General features: G+C 39.3%; 1 protein-coding gene across 1 annotated transcript in view; it reads left to right on the forward strand.

Annotated features, from left to right (window-relative positions):
- The window catches only part of jak1 (Janus kinase 1), a 35,189-nt gene that overhangs the window by 3,519 nt on the left and 8,628 nt on the right, over positions 1–23,042 (forward strand). The window contains exons 2-17 of the mRNA XM_073477222.1: positions 2,965–3,173; positions 4,597–4,720; positions 8,151–8,304; positions 8,788–8,942; positions 9,719–9,984; positions 10,723–10,838; positions 11,441–11,623; positions 11,933–12,090; positions 12,658–12,772; positions 14,064–14,262; positions 17,433–17,542; positions 18,980–19,135; positions 19,358–19,445; positions 19,555–19,682; positions 19,818–19,956; positions 22,878–23,029. Coding sequence (XP_073333323.1) covers positions 2,972–3,173; positions 4,597–4,720; positions 8,151–8,304; positions 8,788–8,942; positions 9,719–9,984; positions 10,723–10,838; positions 11,441–11,623; positions 11,933–12,090; positions 12,658–12,772; positions 14,064–14,262; positions 17,433–17,542; positions 18,980–19,135; positions 19,358–19,445; positions 19,555–19,682; positions 19,818–19,956; positions 22,878–23,029 — 2,445 coding nt within the window. The 5' untranslated portion in view covers positions 2,965–2,971. The remainder of the gene's footprint in view (positions 1–2,964; positions 3,174–4,596; positions 4,721–8,150; positions 8,305–8,787; positions 8,943–9,718; positions 9,985–10,722; positions 10,839–11,440; positions 11,624–11,932; positions 12,091–12,657; positions 12,773–14,063; positions 14,263–17,432; positions 17,543–18,979; positions 19,136–19,357; positions 19,446–19,554; positions 19,683–19,817; positions 19,957–22,877; positions 23,030–23,042) is intronic.

Below are 23,042 nucleotides of genomic sequence, written 5' to 3' on the forward strand. Positions count from 1 at the left end.
CAGCAGATACACTGCCCATCAAAAGCAAAAATGATTATTAATGAGGGTGTAATTGGGGATAATAAGCTGTCAACCAGTGCTTCCCAAGGACACAAAAGCCTTTACTGGAAGTGTTTTACTATAAAAAGTAGCCACAGAAAGGGTGTTTTGAATCTGTTAGAGCAGGTTCTGATGCGAAAAGGTGGCTCTCGTTCAATTTCACTTTCTGGTTCTTCAGGGCTTTCTCATCATGATGCTTGTGTCAGTTATTTTATAACTTATAAGAGGCATTGTTTCATTTACCCATAGTACAAATTACATCTATATGAGAAATTCAGAAGTAATAAGTTCCACTGAAGCAGAAAGAGGAAGAGTGAGGGGAAATGAACACACTGACAGATTAACTAACTCATTGTAAAAGGCAGACTGATGACTCATTGAAAACCTCTTCTCAAGAAATTTAGCTGAAGAAAATGAGACATGATGACTGGTGGTTGGTAGCTACTCACTGTCAAAGGCTTCCAGCTGGACTTAATGCTATACTGAAGTCCATCTCATCTACAAAAAATAGTAATATTAGTCCTTGTGACAGAGCTTAAAACGTGTGGGCATATTTCAATGACATCTGCCTAACATCTGCTTGCCGCTTTGATACTGTCCATTCGGTAAACACAGATAAAATAAACAAAGTTCTGTCTTATGTCAACAACCAGTTAAGATTTTCTGTGTCAATAACCCCTCTGTTCTTCTCAAAAGTTTGTTCATCATAACAAACCAGAGGAAGCCAATGATCTTGGGCTGATGTTGAGCTCTGCATCACAATCTTTTAACATTTCACTTATACCCCTTACACACTGGACAAGAAAACCCCACTAACACCCACTAACATCTGGCTTTGTGTGTACAATTGGCATTGTCACCCAGGTCAAATGACTCTGCAGTGGTCACAGCATTTATCGGCTTTAGCTCTGATCAGCCACAATACCTGGATGGACACGGTAATTTTCGTCCTTTGTCAGGCATGATGTTATGATGTCTTAAAGTTATGGATGCTGACTTAATATTTTTCCATCCGTCTCTGTTCAAGCAGCACTCAAATCTCGTTTAGTTGGCGCTGAGTTTTAAATAGAGACTGAAGTTAAAGATATTTAAAAAACAACTACCATTGCCTTGCCACTGTCTTCCATGTCATTGCCAGCTGCCTGATTGGTAATGCGCATGTTGGACTCACAAGACAGATGAGAAAGAAGCAAGAAGTCTCACTCCCTAGCTACTTCCATCATCAGGTCTGGAAAAAAATGGATGTATCTAATTGATGTAAGACTGACAAATGTGACTCACAAAGACAAAGAAACAGAAAGGCAAACCCGCCTCTTGGCAATGTGAAAGGAGTCAGTCGCCTATTCTTAGCAGGTTAAGTGGCATTTAAAAAAAACTGTATATACATTCTAATTTTGGTGGTATTAGTCAATTTTTCTTAAATTCGATAAACACGGCATTCATATTATCATTGTATAGCATGTCACTTTTTTCCCCTACATATGTATGCAACATATCTTTTAAATGTCTTCAGTACCATCCTAATCTGTTGAGGCTTTTAGGCTCAGGGGAAGTTGTCTGAATTATTGCTCAGCTGTGATTGGAGCGTTGAGGAAAAGAGGTGGCGCTTAGGAACAGTCAGTTGTATAACAATTAAAAAAATATGATTACAATTACAATTCATTCTCAGTATAAATTAAAACTAAAAAGCTTGCACTTGTTATCACAACTAGTTTTTAGTTTATATTCCCACACCGTCTATAAGCTCCTCCAGCATTAGTCCAGCCTCAGTAAATAGTGCAGTCCTGTTTTCTAACAAAACTTAACCATCTACATCAGACTTAAGCTTTAATAAAGAAGTCTTTGGTAGTATTTACTAAGTAGTGTAAAGCATAGTTTTTATCTGTTGTGTACACAGGACGCATTCTTCACCTTTGTGTTTTTAAATAAATGTTTTATTGAACAGATCCAGTAGAGAGGCTTAGCATTACCATCAATGCAGCTGTCTACTCTGGTCCTAACAGCTTGTATTCAGATGCATATCTGCTACTTTACGCGACTTGTTAGGAATTTCTTTTTCTCCAATGTGTCTAACTAACTACATACTGTATTTAGCTGCAAGTGCTGTCAACACACCATTGAGTTCAAAACGGTACTGCGGCTGATGGAGCCAGTGTAAACGCTGATGAAGGACTCACTGCTGCTGCTGCTGACATTCTGCTTTGCTATGCAGCTGGTGTAGACAGGCTATTAGACTCATTGGGTAGTAAAGCAAAAAGTCCTTGCACCTCCTCTGCAGCAATGATCTGTCTTCCCTGTTGATGTTATCAGCTCATTTGAGAGGCTGACGTCATTTTATAGTGAGACATCGCTGTATTCTGTGTTACAGCTCTGAACGATATTAATATGAGTCATCAGGTTAATGAACATTGAACTTAAAATCTCTGCAGTTGTTTGCTGAGCTCACCACACAATCAATACTTTGGCCTTACTGTAACACACACAAAGACACACTCACACACACACACTACACAGTGGTCACCCATTTCCTCTGAAAATGTTGATTATATAATAATATAAGGGTGGGACAGGATAACATAAGTACGCTAATTGTAGTGAACTTATTATCAGAAGCTCTTCTAAGCTTTGAAAACACCCACGAATTTGTGGGTAAGAATTGTGATTCAGGTTGTTTCCCATGTGTGCTTTCTTATGTGTCTCATCTTTCCTGAATTGAATTAAATTTGAAGCCGACATTGATGCAACAATATAAAAGCCACAAACTTGCTCCATCTTAGGGCTGCAACTGCAGCTCAACGATCATTTTTTATTGTCAATTAATCTGTTGATTATTTTCTGGATTCCTTGTGAACTGTGATCACAAGGCAAACGTTTAATGTAACATTCCCACTTCCCCCATTTCTCTTTTTCACTTCTGTTATCCAGTGTCTGAATGCCAACTCTGTGGGTGATGGAGTTGAGCAGGCAACTCTGTGGGAAGATGAGGAGGTCCACTAAGAAGGCCCAGTTCACCTCTTCTGCTTCCACTCGTGGCCTGGAGATCCACTTTTACATGCCAGACCTGCACCAGCTGGAGTACCTCAGCGGCTGTCACACTGCCGAGGACCTCTGTGTAGAAGCTGCCAAGAAATGCTGTGAGTAACTGAGCTGTTGACTAATGACTAATGTCAGAATCAATAATTCCCTGCTCTGCTTATTGATATTATCTTTGTTTATTGCCAGTAATGAAGGGTGTGTTGTAGATTTTACTGTGAATATAATGTGTGACAAATTGCTGCCAATTCAGTTGGGGATAACAAAATCACCAGATTTTTCTTTATATCCAATTTTGAAATAACTTTACATTAGGCTTAAAACCAGGAGAGACATCACTTCTCGATATATCGATATCCACAATCTAAGACAATAGCTACTCTCATATCAGTAATGTTACCATATGGCCTTGCCCTATAAGAGAGATTGTAAACTACAGGCACTAATGCAAAAATACAAGAGTACAGCTGGCTCGAGCCAAAGGCACATTATCCTGATTACAACACATTCAAAGTTGGTCATTTGGTGATAACGTATACCTGATAATAACACCCTGGGTTTTTATTTTAAAGTTTCTGCAGAGATGACATAGTGAAAACAAGATTTTCTTTAAAGGTTATACATAGATTGATTTTGATTGATAATAGGCAATCAGCCTATTAGCCTATTTATCAGATTTATCTCCACTACTAGCCACACTGACAGGTAATGAGCTATCATTTGGATGTCCTGTAACATTTGGGCGAAATCTTTAAGCTCTTTGTTAGGTCATTCTTCAGCCTCTGTGGCCATAAAGTTAAGTGGTTCCTGATTCTCTCCAATTAACTTCATGAAACGTGGCAGTGCAAAGTAAACTTTCAGTGAGGGATAAATGCCAGAATATTAAACTATACTCTGACAGATGAGATCTTCTCCCTGTCCCTCTCAAATCCAGATAAATTTGTGTTACTGCCTCACCTCTAAGTGCTACCATTGAGCTGTCAACATGTGAAATAAAAATGCATTAGATTACAAGAAAGATGGACATCATGGTTGCTCAGGAATTAATGACTCCTTAGTAGTGTAATAATATTACATCATGCTACTGCAAATCAATTGCAACCACGTTTCAAAAGCAATGAATCAGTTATTGTAAAACTAATGTAAGCGCTACTCAAGGGGATCTTAGAATAATTTTCTCTCTCCCTCTCTGACCACCATTTTAACTGTCTGGTTATCTGACTCTCTTTAGCTGGACTAAGATTTAAAAATTGAAAAAGCATTTGAAGTCCTACATTTAACAAAGAAATGTGAAAGTGTTCTCTAAAACCACAGTCTTACATTTCATCTATGGTTAAATATAATATCATATAATGTAACCGAGTGAGATTAAAAATGGTGGAGCATGTAGATCTTTCTGTTTACCTTGTTTTATAAGTAAATTGTTTGACTTTGCTCTGAAACCTTCTCTTTGGTGCCTCTGTCCCAATCCAATAATTGGTCTGAGTATTGATCTTTTTTCCTTTTTCCTCTTTCCTTTCTCAGCGATCTCTCCCTTGTGCCATAACCTATTTGCCCTATACAATGAGACAACTGGCACATGGTATCCCCCCAACTATGAGTTCAAGGTCACAGATGAAACCAGTGTCAAGTTGCACTATCGCATGAGGTAAGACTGGCATCACAGCAGTGGCTGACTACATTGAAAATGAATATTATCATTTGCTAGCTGCCATTTATTTCCATAAAACAATTTCTTAAATTGAACCACTTCAAATTTAGAGTAGCCTTTGAGATAATGGAAATAATTGTTTATTATTAGAAAAATATTGAGAGATGAGCGTTCAGAGTAAGACCTATATGTAAGCCCTACCTCAGAGAGAGCAACCTTGTCCAGACTTTCGATTCTGTTGTTGTGTCTTCTGTACATCTCTCCCTCTTTCTTCTTGACATGTATTATAATGTTTTCATTTGGTATCTAAAATGTGAGAAAGGATTACTGAATCGCAGCTCTCTCATCCCTTTTTCGCCCCTCCAAGCATCGATAACATAACACAGGGCTTAAAGTACTCTGGCGTGTTGCCAGATTTCCGGTGTGTGACTATTTTAGAAAGAAAAGAAAAAAAATCCACATGGGATTTGTTTTTGACGTGGTTTAACCAATCATCTTCAGCGAAGCAAAGGGTAGTTCCACCTACCAATGGTGTGAGGCCGACCACCGAGTGCTAACCAATCAGAGGCAGAGTAGGTCTGGCCAAGAAATGTGAGTGCGATGTGGTAGCCCTGCAACTCAACTCAAATGGATTTAAACCTGGCAAAGACACAGCCTTACTTGAGAGAGGAGTTCAGAACAAATGGCGCTGGGCATGAACAGAGGAAAATGATGGAGATGGGAAGTCGTTCAGCACTTGATACCACAAATTGAGGAAGCCAGGTGCTTGCTTCTACAGCGTGTGTTCGAAAAAGCTACTGTTCAGCAGCAGCAGGAAGAAAGTGCTCGCTCAATCATGAATTAGATGCCAGTCACAAAGCTTCGGTCCTTGCACTCTGTCATACGAGTACATTACCGTGTCAGCTATAGCTGCCAATGCGCCTTCAATGACCGACCGTGCGACCAAAAAATATGTGGCTACACCCTGGCTGTGAGTGAGTTTGGGCTTTCATTAAAATTTAATTGATCATCAACCTGCCACATCAGGTGTAGGTTAGGTATAGGGAAATGGGCACTGAAGACAAAGGTAGGAACCTCGGCATGATGACTCCTGGCTATGAATCTTAGCTCCTGGGATGAGGAATGTCTCTTTTTGGTGGGAAGGAGCAGGAGGTGGAGACCAAACATGCTTTAACTTTTTTTTTTCTTTTTTTAAAAAATGCTTTTACTGTAATTGTATGCGCCTGTAAAGCACTTTGAGTTGCCTTGTGGCTGAATTGTGCTATACAAATAAATTTGCCTGCCTTGCCTTTAACGGTTTTTACCTGTGTGCTATAAAAGAATTTCCCAGTAACTGGCCTTTCTGGATTATGAAGTAGGTTCCTGGAGATGGTGTTTCCTGGGAACACCATTGTTCTGCCTGGCGACTTAAATTGTCACGTGTATGATGTCAAAAAAACTAGTGGGTTATTTGGGAGGAACAGCCTCCCTGATATAGATTTTTGGGTTGTAGTGCATGATGTAGTTCTGTGAGATCCAGTGGGCACTGTAGTTGTTTGAACCCAAACTGGGATGACAGCCAGGCCCTCCTAGGCAATTGCCATGACGGTCTATCAGGAATCTATGGGTGTAGGTGAGTGTCTCGGCAAGCTGAGACACATTCCAAGTCCCCACATCTTGATTCTCACTTCGGCTCAATAAGAGGAAAGAGAAGGGAAAACCTCCAGTGTTATCTCAAACAATGTCTGGAATTAGGCAGAAGATGAAGTTTAGCAGTACTTAAAGGAGAGCTGTTTTAATTCCATGGTCGTAGACTAATATAATCTCAGAATAAGCATAGAAACCAGTTAGAATAGGAATAGAAGGAAGTAGATCACTGACATCTTACAACTTTTACAAGTGATGCCAATAGTAGAGTCTTACTCCATACTTGATCCAATGATAAGACACTAAGTTGTTTTTATAGGACTTGTGACGAGTGGAGTACTTTGGAGAGAGTTACATCCCTCTTGAGAATCCATTCTACAAGTTAGGTAGCATTTCATGCAAAGAGGAAAGAAAACACTACTGTGGTGTCAAATGAACTTCCTCTTTCTCTGTGCTCTGCTTTGACAGTAGCAAGGGTAGAGAAAAGCAAGTGTGCACAGAGTGTAACTGTGGTGTGTTGTGTCTGTATTTGTGTGTGCTTGTGTGTATGTGTCTTTTGCTGCTGCCTGCTTTGTGTACTGTAGTGCAGTCTGCCAAACAAGCAGGGTATTGTGGTCACACAGGCTTTAGCATAAACACATGTTCAATGCAAACACACACAGGGGTTGAAGTGACACCAGGATGTACTGCCATAAGTTCAAATAACAAGACCAACAGACAGACCAACATTAAGTGGGGCTTAAAAAGAAAAACAGACTGTAAGGTGATTCCTTATGGGTAACACTGTTGTTGCCACAAAAAGGTCCTGGCTTCTGGTTGGCTGAGATGTGGAGTTAGTATATTTTCCCTGTGCCATTTGGGTTTCCTCCAACAGCACTCACTGTTCCTTAGTGACATGGTCAGTGAGTGTCTCTCTCTGGCCAATACAGTTTTAGCATTTGTGTCATTAGTATGTGTGTGCCCGTTAGCTGAAAATGTTTCTGATCTTTATCTGTTTCTTATTTGTTTTTGAGGATTTTTTTTTCTTCAAATGTTGGATTATCAGGTTCACCATCTATTGCCACATGTCTAGACAGATGTCTGTGGCACAGAGATGATGTATTTCCTCGAAAATACATCACAGGCTAGCTGAAATATTGCTTCATTTCAGAGAAAACAGGAAAACGGGTCAAAACTTAACGACAAAAAAAAAAAATTAAATGTTGCCCAGTACTTAAATTCTAATTGGCTGCATGAAAAGTGAGATGACAAAATGGGGAAAAATGGGCAATTTGAGTGTTTGTCATGGACATTCACACTTAAGTCACTACATATAATACAGGAGACAGTAGAGCACTTCCTGTTTCATTGTTTCTCTGCATGACAAAGTTAATATATGATTCAGGTTGTTTTTGCTCTTTTATCTTCACTGCTTTCATCCTCATATGATTCTTTGTTTAGTGTATACAAGACGATCAACAGTATGCATACAATAATCCAGAGTTCAGCTCATTTCTTCATTTTAAATTCAGACATGGCAGACATCTCTCTATCAACAGGCCAGATAAATTCCCATAAATGCAAACTTGAGGATCCCCTTGTAATCTATCAAACATCCTCCTTCCTTTCAGTCAGTAATCTCAAAACCTATTATTGAGTTCCTGGATCTAAATCAGAGCATTCAAGAATAAAACAGACTTCTGGAATTCACTGAGCACAAACAACCCTGTATCGTGTAATGCTACTGTGTTTTCTGAGTGCTTTCTTGCATTCACACCCTGTATTAAATCTGTAAACTTGTTTTCTTTCTGTCTCCTGGCAGGTTTTATTTCAAAAACTGGCATGGCACCACTGACGGAGAGTCTCCAGTTTGGAGACACTGCATCAGTAAACTCAGAGGGGGACTTAGCCCGCAGAAAACACCAGAAGGGACCCCCCTACTGGATGCCGCTTCTCTTGATTACCTGTTTTCCCAGGTGAAAAAATAATCACTAATGAGTCTCTTTATAGTGTCATGAAAGCAGTTGGACATTACTAATGTCCAAATGCTACATAATAGTCATTGTGTTTATTATTTCGTTCTCTGAAATACCATTGAAAGTAAGTTCTCATTAGTGGCTCAATCATCAACACAGTTCAGAGTTGAGTTTCAAAACATCAACAGCTGGGAGGAAGTGTAACAATACCAGGAAGTGCAGCTTGATGCTCAGCAAAAGGCAGCAACATGCCCCTTCTGTGTAAATGAGAGTCACTGTTAATTCTTTTAGTCCTGTAGGAATTAATGTTTTCTAACCCCTAACCCCAATTGTTAGTAATCCAAAATCTAAGAAATCCGTCTGAATTTCTTGTAAATAAGGCCATCTTGACAGGATCTTACAATGTCTCCTATTGTATGGAATTCTTCATTGGTGTCTCTGTTTGTCTTTTCAACTAAATATAAATCTCTGTTTGTTGCGCAGGGCCAGCATGACTTTCAGAAGGGCTTCGTTCCACTGAGGATGCCCCAGTCAGAGGCAGAGCAACATGAGATAGAAAATGAATGTTTGGGCATGGCTGTGCTTGCTATTACTCACCACGCCAAAGACATGGAAATGCCCACTTCCAATGAAATCAGGTAAAACACACACACCCACTCTCAAAACATCATGTCCTTGATATGCGACTGCATCAGACTTTTCATTTAAGATCTAAAAATAACACCACATAAAAGAGTGATGTGACTGAACCCTTCCAATGCCTTCCTGGGAATTTCAATGACATCTACTTGACTGCTCCAAGTGTCTCTTTTCAAGGGCGGATAAGTGCTCAGCCCAGTCGCACATGTTGTCTTAGAAAACAGGCATGAGCACATTCAAAGGGTGTGGCACCAACAAGTTATTTCCATTCAGTGGAGTATATTCACCCACTGCCATTTCATGTACAGCATCGTCAGATTTTCTTTTAGAGTGTCAAGAGTAGTGATAATGTTTTGTTTATAGTTGTGTTGTCCATCTCGGTGGCTCTGTGTCATGTAGCTTCAGTGGTGGCCATTTTGAATTTGGTTGCAGAAACAGGAATGCTCTGTTTTCAAATTTTGAGAATAGATGATATGTGTAATGTTCTGCTCCTGTGACAGTGAGCTACATCCATACATCCAACATCTATTTGAGTGGGGGCAACTTTATTTTGATTGGTTTCCAGCGCAATCCCTCGCATATTTGAATCTTAGAGAGCCTGTAGAAAATCAGTTGTACATACCAAAGGATGTAGCTTAAGAATGATAGCTACTAATTAATGGCCACTCTTTAATCCATAGTTTCCCGACATTCAAAATACTTTGACTAAGCATCAAAAGTAAAAAAAAAAAATGAAATAGATTGCTCATCTATCTTTCTATCTCAATCCCTCCAGCTACAAACGTTTCATCCCTGAGTCACTTAACCGCAACATTAAGCAGCGCAACATTCTGACCCGCATCCGCATCAACAACGTCTTCAAGAAATTCCTCAGTGAATTCAACCGCCGCACAGTCAAGGACAGCAACATCACCCAGTACGACCTGAAGATCAAGTACTTGGCCACACTGGAGGGCCTGACCAGCGGACTTGGCAGCGAACTGCTTGATCCCATCTTGCTCAGTGTGCAGGAGGGAGAGAATAGCAATGGAGGTTACTTTGGTAAGAATTGAGGAAGATGATGTTAAGTTCTAAGACGCGATGTAAAAACAGGAAATGTGAGATGGTGGTACTTAAAGCCAACAGAGAGCAGTCAATTAAAAATAAAATGAACGATAAGACAAAACTTATTTTATACTCTACCAACATACTATGATACTTTTAGTTTGTTTTTATGATCCTATTGCAATGTTCTCATCAACTATATTGGATTATAGTGGTTATGTGGCAGTGGTTAGTTTGGTGTGTTTACATGCAGAGAACGTGTGGTGTACCACCTACAGTTCTTTTTAAAACAAAAAGAGAAGGTTGAACTTTGTTGACATCCAAATATACCCTAAGACATTGTGTGTGTTTGTGCAGATGTTAAAAACCAAAAGTGAAAGGAATGAGATATTTACATGTCACATTAACCCACTTATCACAGAGTACCGTGATGATTCTAACCAATGTGTGAAGTTTTTAAGCACTGATGCAGAACTTGATGGTTTGAGTAACCTGCTTAAGATCCGATTTTTGTTTCGATGTAAACATACAGCAGCCACAGCCAATAAGACATTTCACTGGCTTCACTTGTCTCTACATAATCACTGCACGTTTTACCCAAAACAATATTGGTAAACTTATTACAATAAATATTTTTCTAACCATTAAGGTGTCTACAGTCTGTGTGTGCTGTAACTGCAGCATTCAAATATTCTGGCTACATCTGTGACTACTTTGTTTGTTTGCCGTTTCAAGGGTACTACAACCAGTGCCAAGGGCAGAGCCAGAGTCAGAACATGGAGACAAGCCATGACATGCAGGTCCTGGTTACAGGCACCACTGGCATTTCCTGGAGGAAGAAGCCTCCTACAGTAAGTGGAACTGCATGTGAAGAAGTTTTTAATAGCTTCAGCTAAAGTGACATTGAAGTAGCTGTCAGCGAAATCTGTCATCGTCATTTGGGGAGCTTTTCAACAAAATTACTCAACCGTCAAATACAAAAAGAAATGTACTTCCTGTTGAGTAGCTGGATAAAGAGTTGGATAAAGAGAAACTTTTTTAGTTGTTTTAGTGCTTGTTTGTGTCCCATCTGCATACTGCTTGCATTTTCTGTACAATCCGGCTGAATATAACGGATGACCTGCTGCATTTGCAATAAATATTTGGCTTATTCAATAACAAGCATCAAGTAACATGTGAAAGTCTCAATAAAACCTCTTAAAAAATGAGGTACGGAAACAGCTTAGTAGACACATTTCCTTATATTTTGATGATGGAAGAACAGTTATCTTTATTTTGTTCTCCATTATCACTTGAGGTAACTAGCCCAAATGTGACGGCACTGTATATTATCTCGGACAAACCTTTCAAAGATCATTGTAGTATTTTGAAATTGGTAACATTTGACACTATTTGAAAATACTGACAGTTTATTTTATTGATGGTATATCTGCTTTGTGTGTCTTTTAAACAGGCACCTGTGATCTGTAAAGAAAAGGGTAAGTCAAAGAAGAACAAGCAAGATGGAAAACAGAAAAATGACAAGAATAAAGAGGCAACTGAAGGCTGGGTGAACTTTTGTGACTTCCATGAGATCACCCACACTGTCATCAAAGAGGCAACAGTCACCATCTATAGACAGGACAACAAGAGGATGGTGAGATAACATACAAACCAGTCAAAGAGCATGGTGTTTCTTATGGGAACAACCTTCGTATTTGTTCTGAAACCTGGTTATGATATTCAAGATCAAATGCCAGTTTCTTTTATCTCATTTGTTTGGATAACATCATGCTGAAACAAAGCCTAAATGCTAATGCTATTAGCCATGACTAATGTTGACATTATGCTCCATCATGTAAATGGATTTTGATTTTGTAACAAGCCATCACTCTTTGAGATGGCCCTCTCGAGTATTGTGGCTTTATAAGAGCTTCCCCCTGCCCCCTGTTTCTTCTCCTTACAGGAGTTACAAATGGCTTCCAAGTCTGCGGCTCTGTCCTTTGCAGCCCTTGTGGATGGGTACTTCAGGCTGACAGTGGATGCCCACCACTTCCTTTGCAAGGAGGTGGCCCCTGCTTCAGTGGTGCACAACATCGAAAATGGCTGCCACGGACCCATCTGGTTTGTACTGACAGATTTATCAGTGGAATGTGTCTAAGCCTGTTTCCTCACTGGAGACGCACAGTTTTTTCTATTACACACATTCATTACAAACCATCGGTTACTGGTCTTAATTTGTATTTGCATCTCACTCCTACCTGCACAGAGATCACACACTCCTTTAAGTGTTAGCCTAAATTAACATTTTTTAATAAAGACCATTGTCATGCTCATTAACCTATCAACAATTTTATAATTGCCGTTAAAGGATTGTCAAAATATTTGTTTTTGATCCTGACAAGTCAGGGCATGATCAGCCTCTGTTGTGCTATCTGTCATTGTATTATTTTGTTGTTCTATCGCTCAATAGTTTTCAAAAGGTTTTAGTCACAAAATGGATCAATAACAGGTAGACGGATAACTGTATTAAATCGCAGAAGGAATGCTGGTTTGGTCACGGATGTTAAGGGAAAAAAAAATAAAAACAATTAAGACAGGTCACAAGAAGCACATACAGTATAAAACCTTGAATCTACTTTTGATAAAACCATTTTACTGCCTCCATTTATTGTGTTTTCTGCTCCCCAGTACGGACTATGCCATCTACAAGTTGCGTCAGGAGGGCAACGAGGAGGGCACCTACATCCTGCGCTGGAGCTGCACTGACTACCAGTACATCATTATCACTGTGGTCTGTACTGAGGTAGTGTAAAATAATTATCGTTAGGTGTTTGGTGTGTCAGGAGAGAGTCTACAAATAAGACCCACAAACTATTGCTTCTTGTTGTACTCTGGAAAGCTTTTATTATAGTTGTTTCATGCTTTAATGGTGTAATCAGCAAAGTGCAATATGGCCATAAAATAATATTGCAATAATTTTGTTATTTGAATATTTCAAAATCTTCTCAAAACACTTCCCAAATGCTAATGAGTAGGTGGGTAAAGGCAAATATAAGAATAAGTTTAACAGTCTGGTAAGTTCAGAAAAAGACAACACTTTACTGTAATGCGGCCTTCAATACCACGAAAAGACAATACTCTGACCATTTCATGATATAACAATATCCAAAATCTAAGACGATAACAACAAAATAATGATTTTTACAAGTCACCAAAAACTTACTGACTGTTGTCTCTCAACCTATTGATTTTACAAGGATGGTATAAACTAAAAATAAGTTTAAGAAATTAGATATAAGTGATCTGAAATATTGGTTCAGTAACTGGAGGAAACCAAAAAATCATAAGGTGGACTGTTAAGAAAATAAAAATAAAAAGATAAAAGTTGCACCTATACAAGATATCAGTTTTGAAGACTGGAATCATAACCAAACTCTTTTAGGGATAAACTGATGTAAACTCATATCCTGTTATGCAATCACTCTTTGTCCTCATAGAGTCAGAGATAGATATCAGCAAACAAATGTTATCAGTTTATCTTATATTGGATTACAGGATACATAGAACAAGACAGGTCACTACAGTTGATAACAGCTTTATGATCCTGCAAGGGAGGAAATGCCCCCACTCTCTCTCTCTCACACACACACACACACACACACACACACACACACACACACACACACACACACACACACACACACACAATGAGATTAACAACACTGTTTACACACTTATGTGGTGACTGAATAAATGTTAAGGTCGCATAGCTGACACACTTACGTTGTGTTTGCATTTGTCTATAGAGCTTTATAAATCTTTCTTGAAAAAACAATACAGTTTGAAATATAAATATAATTTCTTTAGAAACCTTTAAGACTTATGTTTTGTTTATTTTTCAAGGTGATGATACTCGCTTTACTTGAGTTTATTAGACGTCCTTGCACATTACCACTCTCTGTTCTTCCTTGTTCCTCGTTCTGTAATGTTCATTTTAAATGTTTTTCTTTCATCTAAAATTGTCCTTTTCACTGCCGTTGCTTAGATGACCTCTTCTTCAGTCTCACTTTCTCCTTCTCTTTTTCTGAATCCAGCTCGACCTAAGGGAGTCCCGTCCTGTGCGTCAGTATAAAAACTTCCAGATCGAAGTGGCCTCCGATGGGTTCCGCCTGCATGGCACTGAGACGCTTCGGTCCACTCTCGGGGAGCTACTAGAGCACCTGGAGGGCCAAAGTCTTCGCACCGACAACGTCCACTTCCAGCTGCTGCGCTGCTGCCCTCCACAGCCCAGAGGTAAGCTTAAATCCCCTGACAAATGTTTAGGGTAAAGTTAATAAAGTATTTCTGTAAAACATACATTATGCATTCCTGTTTAGTCTGATTTGTTTATTCAGCTACAATAATTACAGCAAATACTATACCAGCCACATCAAAACAAAATTGTAGAAAGCCTAGTTGTGTTTGAAATGAAAATCTATCACACAATTTACAAGGCATGTGAAGGATACTGCAGAGCAACAGCTGTAAAAGAATTTAAAGAAGATAAGACAGAGGAAGTGGAAGTGTTGACAACTGAGATGGAAAGTGGAAGACCATTTTGAATCCAAGGAGAAAACATTTTAGATGACTGCAGTTTGACTTTTTCTTTTTGCAACACTTTCAGATAAAGAAGCTATTTAAAGCAGTTGTGGCAAGTATCACAAGAAGTGTGATAGATGTGATAACAGACTGGTTTCTGAGCCACATCTTCATGAGATGGGGAACAGAAAACCAAAGCAGAGTAATTAAGAACCTATGATCAAAGGCAGGCATAAATTTCATTTATGTTTCCTGTATGTTGGTGGCTTTTGTACTGTGTCATGTTAGCTAGCCAGAGCTAACATATGTCATTATAGTGAAAATGTCCATATAAATCAGGTCAGTGTGGCAATGTGTTTTGTATTCATTTACAGCGTATGCACCCTTTATTTATTATAGAGGGGAAATCCATTATGAAAACATATTCCTGAAAACCACTTGCACCACGTGGCTAAGGTTACTTTGATTCTTGCAAGAAGTAACAACAAATGCTTTAGAAAAATCCATTGACGAGTCTGCAGCACTTAACACATTTTGAAACAGATTGCACAGCAGATTGAAAATCCTGCTTGCTCTGGCTTGTAGTCTGCTACCTTGGTCCAATCCTTGTGCAGTACAACACCTCTCTGTGCACCTCTTTGTGCAGTGCTACATCACAGCAGGTTGTGGTAACAAGCACAACACCACACCTAGCTGTGATGTTTAGTGGGGTCAGAAGTACAACAGACTTGAACCTTAGCGGTCCGTGAAGAAAAGCTCTACCCCCATAAAAGATTTAAAGTAGAGTTGCTCTTTACTCTAAGTGTATGTGTGTGTGTTTGTGTCTCTCACTAACTGGGGGTAAGAGAGGCCGGCATTGAACAACGTGTGTGTCTGTGTGAAATGGTGTCAGGGAGGAAGAGAGTTGTAAATGTGGGTTTCCGGAGCCAAACTAGCACTCTTGTGTTTACTTCGCTCAGGGAAAGGTGGAGCCATCTATGCATGTGTGCATGGATGTGTTGAGATGTTTTTGTTTGTTTGGGGTTCTGTGGTGTTGATTATTATCAGAAGGCATTACTGTTTTTGGCTTTGTCTGCTTTAGAGGAAGATAAAAGACTGGAGTGTTGTGTTGTTGTGCCTGTTAAAATATTTATAATTCTTATACAACCGCCTTGCATCAATGATAACACACTGGCATGCCCACATCCAGACGATAAGATGCATTTTACTTTTACTCAGTATGGTTTTGGGTCTCTGCCATTATTTTTTATAAAGTAAATGTATGATGACAGAAAGATGACAGAAGGATTGCATGGTTTGAAAGTGGGAGTGTTTGTGTGCCTGATTCAGACTCAGAGTAAATGACACAGGCTAGGCTTGGATAAAGTGAAGGGTTAAAGGGACAGTCCCACCTAAAATCAAGAATACATATTTTTCCTCTCACCTGTAGTGCTATTTCTCCACTTAGATTGTTTTGGTTTGAGTTGCGAAGGTTTGGAAATCAACCATAGAGATGTCTAATGGAACTAGATTGCATACAACAGCTATGTCTGTTTCCAGAAATCATGACCTGGTTACTAAAGATAATCCACAGTCCACAATCCACTGCTCAGGAGAGGGTGGGATGTAAACATTAATCCTTGGCTGAGCTGTAACGTTAGCTAAGTTAGCTATCTTAGTTAGCTAGCCTCTTGTCCAGGAGTAGATGCATGCTTCCTTTTGCACGATGATACAGAAAGAAAATAGTTTCTACATAAAAATGCTCACAACAAGGTCTGTGGATTGTCTTGAGTAACCGGGTCATGATTTCTGGAAAGAGACTTTGCAGTCAAGTTTTTCAAATGTACTTTTTTGGCGCACCACAAGCCAAGTACCATCTAGTTCCATTATATTCCAGAGAAGGCAGACTCTTTGGCCGGTATATCCTCATCCTCCTCATAACTCAGCAACTCTCACCAAAACAATCTAGGTGGATAAATGGCACTACAGGTAAGAGGAAAAATATGTAATTTGATTTTTAGGTGAACTTTCCCTTTGGACAGGAGTGAGTGTGCTGCAGTATGTAATACTCAGTGGTAGGTGTGGTTACATGTATTTAGGTTTTGTATGAAAACACAGATGGCATGGTACTGAGCAGTGCTCTTAACACTCTTTGACGGTGAATGTAGGGTAATGCTGATGGAGTGCAGATACTTTTTTACCCCCTTAAACCACAGTGCGCTGGTTTTGTCACAACATTAGACACCCACACACACACACACACTCACACACAGAGAGAGAGACACACACACACACACACACACAGTACGGGCACAGAGACACAATTTCGACTCCATCCTCCCACACACAGCTCTGTATATACAAAAAATAGACTGAATCAGTATGGTAACCCGACCTGAATAGCTGTTCACATCATTGCCACATTGACGTAATTGTTGAGCGCTTGTTTCACCACGTGTAAACGTAGTTCTGCTTTCATGCGGAACACCAGTGCATACATGAGCTTCTATACATTTGTAGCATTCTGCTGTAAATGACAATTCAACCCAAGTTTACCTCGCTGTGAACATCATTTCTGCTTTTATTGTTGTCGACTTCACTGTTGTTGTGTGAACACAGTGCAGACTTGTCAAAACAATCCAAAGTCCTGACAGTGTTACAATAACATGACCATGACAACAACACAAGGAGACAAAACATCCTGGGATTATCTAACAAAGGTAATTGTCAGCCCTGCAGCTTGATTTTGATGAAGAAGAATATAAGACTCCATCAGACTTTTCAAACAGTCAGCTGTGGTGTAAATAATATACACTTTGTGGTATCCACAAACTCATACAAACAACCTAGTAAGGCCCTATTTAAAAGTGTGCTTGATTGTGTGTGTTTGTGTCTGTTTGTTGCAGAGATCTCCAACCTGCTGGTGGTCACTAAAGAGAGAGCACCGGCCCCACAGACACCAATTCAGGAGAGTCAGCTCAGCTTCATTCGCATTCTCAAGGAGGAGATTGAACAGGTACAGCCTTCTCACCTTTATGTCTGTTTTCCATGTTATGATGTTACTGCAGTTCTCATGATGCCGTTACATTATGTCAGCAGATGTGAAGATGTCAGACGCTTTAAAAATATAATGAAAACAAACGTTAAAGCATCAATGTGCTGCTATATACGTATGTAAACGAAAGTGAGAAAATTACAAAATATAAATATAATGCAGCCTTACACCAGACCACGGCAAAGTCCAACCTGTAAACACACCACAGTTTAGTCAACACACACACAACTAAAGCTGGGACATTAACGCAGCCGATTGCATTTGCATTTTCTATGATAGAAACCTTGATAATGTAAATGTGAGGAATGTAACTGAAATTCTCTCTCAAGTTCTTCACATTTGCATTAATCCACGCTGTTGAACTTACACATTTAGTAACTGATTTAATCTTTTCTTTCTTGCTGTAATTTTCAGTTATAGTATCTAAGAGAAAAGGGAAATCATTGAATGTGAAGACACCTAAATTAAACCTATGCAGGCATTATCTATATATATCTCAGATTACATATTTGCATATCTACCCTGCAGAGCGCACAGTTGAACTTAGTTTTGTCTACCTATAATTGCATGTCTTTTTTGGAAGATTGATGCACAAGCAGATGTTGTTAATCCTCGAGCACAAATAGATCACACACACTGAAAACATGTATTTAAAAATAATTTGTTAATATATATCTTATCTGTGTTCAGATAAAAATGTGTCTTCAGTCTTCAGTTTGGCTGTTATGGCCATGTTCTTTTTATAATTAGTATTTTTATACAAACATTGTCAAATTCTACTCAACAAATCAAATCACTCTTATCTATTTAATGGATATATAATAGGGATGTTCTCACATTACCACACATGTATATTCCATAATCTAACCTAATTCACAAGCAACAGTTTAATGCTCAGACAAGATTGTAAATGTAACTCTTATATGTGCTTTACTTCAAGGTCTGTCCACATTAACATATATTCCCCTCTTAGCCACATATTTCTCTGTCCTTTTCTCTGAGCTGACAGAAATGTATTCATTTGCCAACTCTGTGAACCATTTCTGGAGGGGTCCACCTGGGTTCCCCCTGTTTCTCATTATAATTTGCTTTTAACCATTGTACTAGTCTTGTACATTTGTAGATCACTGAGAGCATATTGCCTCAGGGAGGGAAGAGCTCAAAGTTGGTCCAGGTAATGTTTTTAATGCATTCATGAACCTTTAGCAAAAAGTTCTTAATCATAGGTAGGTAAATACGAGTTGCCTCAGAGATACAGCACTTCCTTTCCTAAGCTTAAGCCTAAACAGTCCGAAGGTGGTTGCAGTTAGCCAGTTTTTGTAGTACCAACAGTTTTGATACTGAATATAACGGTTTTATTAATGCTCTGTCATCTCTGCTCCCTGCTGTGTTAACCAGGAGGAGCACCTTGGCCGGGGCACAAGAACCAACATTTACTCAGGCACACTGAGGGTGAAGAATGAGGAGGTGGAGGAGGATGCAGGTTACTCATCCTTCCAGGAGGTTAAGGTGGTTCTGAAGGTGCTGGGTTCTGGACACAGGGACATCTCCTTGGTAAGAGACACTCACAGTTCTGTAAAGGGCTGCACTCAAACCAAATAATTAATATTTAAAATAGTTGGTAAATAATTTAATAGTTGACAACAGACTTTGGTGACGTCCATTTTGTAACATGTAACCACACAGAATACTAATACTTCCTAGAAGCAACTTGTTTCAAAATAATCAGACCATGACAGTTTCTGTAATGAGTCATCTTTGTCTTTCTGTTGACAGGCCTTCTTCGAAACAGCCAGTATGATGCGACAAGTGTCCCACAAACACATAGTGCTGCTGTATGGAGTGTGTGTCCGCCAACAGGAGAGTAAGTGCATGCTGATAGCTCTGTGTGTGCACATTCATGTGAGTTTGGGGCCGTTTTTTTTGTTTTTTTTACATATTTGACGCTGTGGTGTTCTCTTTGTGTTGAACAGATATCATGGTTGAGGAGTTTGTCCAGCTGGGACCGCTGGACTTATTTATGAGGAGGCAGCAGATCCCACTCAGCACACCTTGGAAGTTCCAGGTGGCCAAGCAGCTGGCCGCAGCCCTTAGCTACTTGGTGAGACAGGAAAACACACACACATACACACAAACTATAGAAATTACCTGCACCATGTTAGGTCAATTTTAACAATATAATCTGCCCTCTTGATTGTGAACTAATAGACTTGTTTTATCACATGTGTGTTTGTAGGAAGACAAAAAGCTGGTCCATGGCTTCGTGTGCGCTAAAAACATCCTATTGGCCAGGGACGGACTGGGCACTGATGAAGGAGGGCCCTTCATAAAGCTCAGCGACCCAGGAATACCGATCACAGTGCTCACCAGAGAGGGTGTGTATAAAATGCAGCAAAACATGTTCCCTCTCATGGTTACTAAAAGTGAAACCTAACTGGTGAAAAAATAAGTACCATGGTAAATTTCACAGTAACTTCCACTTTCTTTTCCAGTCAGCTGTAAATGAGAGTGAAACCAAAGTGAAAACGCCTGAAATGGCCCAACTACAGCCACTCACTGACATTGGAAATTAATCACCAACTATTTTGATAATTAATTGAGCAAATATGTTAAACATTTTCTGGTTCCAGCTTCTTATATGTAAGGATGTGCTGCTGTTCTTTGTCTTTTATGATTGTAAATGAAGAGACTTTTGGTTTTGGAGTGTTGGTTGGCCAAAAGAAGTAATCTGAAGACATCACGTTGGGCTTTGAGAGACTGTGATGACCAGTTTTCACAATTGTTTTGACATTTTTATAAGACTAAATGATTAATTGATAATCGATAATTGAGATTAATCAATAGTGAAAATAATCATTATTTGCAGCCCTCATCAAAGTCGTTTTTAAATATGCTTCTTGCTTGTGTCCTAACACTTTTAACTTGCATATAAATCAATAAAATGCTTGTTATGGCTTTTTCATGTACTGCCATGTCTGCTTAGAAGTCGCCCTCCCCTCACCTCTTCCCACAAAAAGCAGGAAAAAAACAATAAAAAAGGAGAGCAGTTCCGATCAAGCAGAGGTTGTCAGTAACAGGAGTCATATTTGTCACATAATCAATACACATTGGGCACATTTCCCTCTCAGACTAATTTGTTTTATAAAAGCTAGATCTGAGTTCAGGGAAGATGGCCCAACAAGGACATTTCTCGGATTGCACAATTCCCCTCAAATGGCCGCCTCATGTTTCTTTTTGTCTATTAGAGCTAGAAGTTGTGTGATATAACACAGTGCGGCTGTACAGATGGATCGGCAAACCACAGCACGGACTGGAAATGTTTCTTCGCAAATGTCTATCGCCACACGCCCCTGGGCATGCTCCTCCCTTCCTCTTTCTTCCCAGAACTCTTAACATTTCTTCTTCTGTCTCCACCACTTTGCAAAACAATCAGTCTTCCAGTTACACATTGATGTCCTTGTACATAGATTTGATTGAACACACAATATAGTGGATAAAGTGCTGAGAAACCCACTGGGAGTTTCCTTTTCTTCCCAGCAATCTCCGATCACTTTACTCTAACCCTCAAGTCCATTCATCATTTCCTCACTTTCTTTCTTTTTTCTCTTTATTTTGTCTTTACACTCAATTATCTCCTTCCCTGCTCTCCATCTTCAGCCTTTCAGCCCCTCCACTGCTTCTTACTCTCTCTACTCCTCCTCTTCCAGTAGGAGCTACATGTCTTACTAACATAAAGCCTTCGCCTGATGTTATGGATTTGTGGAGCCAAAATGCTAACAGCGAAGGTCATCCAATCAGTTAGCCGTTTTCCAGTCAGTCATATATTTCAGCTAGCAGGTGTCAGACTTCTACATTCGGTGGATGCAGTCAGGCAATGTTTGAAGCCAGTTATACTGTATTTTACTCGCGGTTCTTAGGGTTATGGTGATAAAAGGCATAAAATGATAGTTTTTTATTAAAAGATAAATATAACAAGGTTCTATAAAGACAACAAAATACAAGCAGACAACCGTTGAATGTGAATATGAATTTTAAAAAAAACATTTTCTCTAATATTAATAATGTGTGTGGGTCAACCTGCTGTCAGAGAGAGGAGAGAGTGAGAAAGCGCTGCTGGTACCAATGTAACAATACTACAGAAAATGAGTGTTGAAAACTTATATGGATGAATACATTGATATTTTTGACAACATCCAAATAGAGTTATGTTTTAGCATGGAGGTTTTGTTTTAATCATATACTTACTCTTTAAAGATAACATTTTAGGTAGCTAATTTCTTAAAATAACAGAACTTGTTTAATGATGCACTACTGATTTATGTGATATCTGGAGGAAAATATAAATATGGATTGTCAAGACGGTTTCATTTAGGTAGTACAAAATCACAAGTCTTCCTGAAAGTGCTTTACAATCTGCACGACATACATTGCCCTCTAGCCTTCGACCCAGGACGTGGACAGTCAGGGAAAAGGACAAAACACTGACAATACACACTAGAGGGACCCCTCTTTTAGGGCAAACTGACATGATATTGATACCATATATGAAGTTAAATAACAGTATTACATAACAAAAGTACAATATATAGAAAAAGTAGACATTATTAGGAAAATTAAAAGCAAACCCAATGAAGAATGTGGATCAAAGAAGATGTTGATCTACTTCAGGTGCCATCAAGCGCTTGTAGGACTTGACCTGGACCACAAAACTAATATGTAATACTAATATGAACAGCCTGATGAGGACAGGGTTGGTATGGTTTTAATTAGAGCAGCAATAGAGCAGCTATTAATTATTCACCAACTATTTTGATGATCCATTAAGCGGTTTGAGTAATAAAAAAAAAAGAAAAGGTTAAAATTCTCTGATTTTAGCTTCTTTTCTGTTTTCACTCCTCTTTGAGAGTGAACTGAATGTCTTTGGGAAACTTGAGGACGTTATCTTGGGCTTTGGGGAAACACTGGTGGACATTTTTCACAATTTCTGACATTTTATAGACCAAAGAATTAATTGATTAATCAAGAAAATAATCAACAAATGAATCAATCTGTTGTAGACCTATGTGTCTAAGAAAGTAAAAAGATTCTTAATGCGCTTTAGTCAGTATGTCACACATGGAGAAGACGTTACTTCTAAGACGGCGCGGCTTGCCTCTGAGTGTCTCATCACTCCACGTATCATTCATCTACACATTGGTCAAATTACTTTCTGTGTTTTGTATTTCACACATCTTCAGTAATCATCTGTGCTTAATTGATTTAATGTTGCTAAAGCTGAATTTGTTTGCCTCCGCAGAGTGTGTGCATCGTATCCCATGGATCGCTCCGGAGTGTGTGAAGAACGTGTCCTCCCTGAGCGTGGCAGCTGACAAGTGGGGCTTTGGTACCACCCTGTGGGAGATCTGCTACGATGGAGAGGTCCCCCTCAAAGAGAAGAAACTCACAGAGGTAGGGGCTCACA

This window comes from Pagrus major, chromosome 11, assembly GCF_040436345.1.
Source record: "Pagrus major chromosome 11, Pma_NU_1.0".
Classification (NCBI taxonomy): Eukaryota; Metazoa; Chordata; class Actinopteri; order Spariformes; family Sparidae; genus Pagrus; species Pagrus major.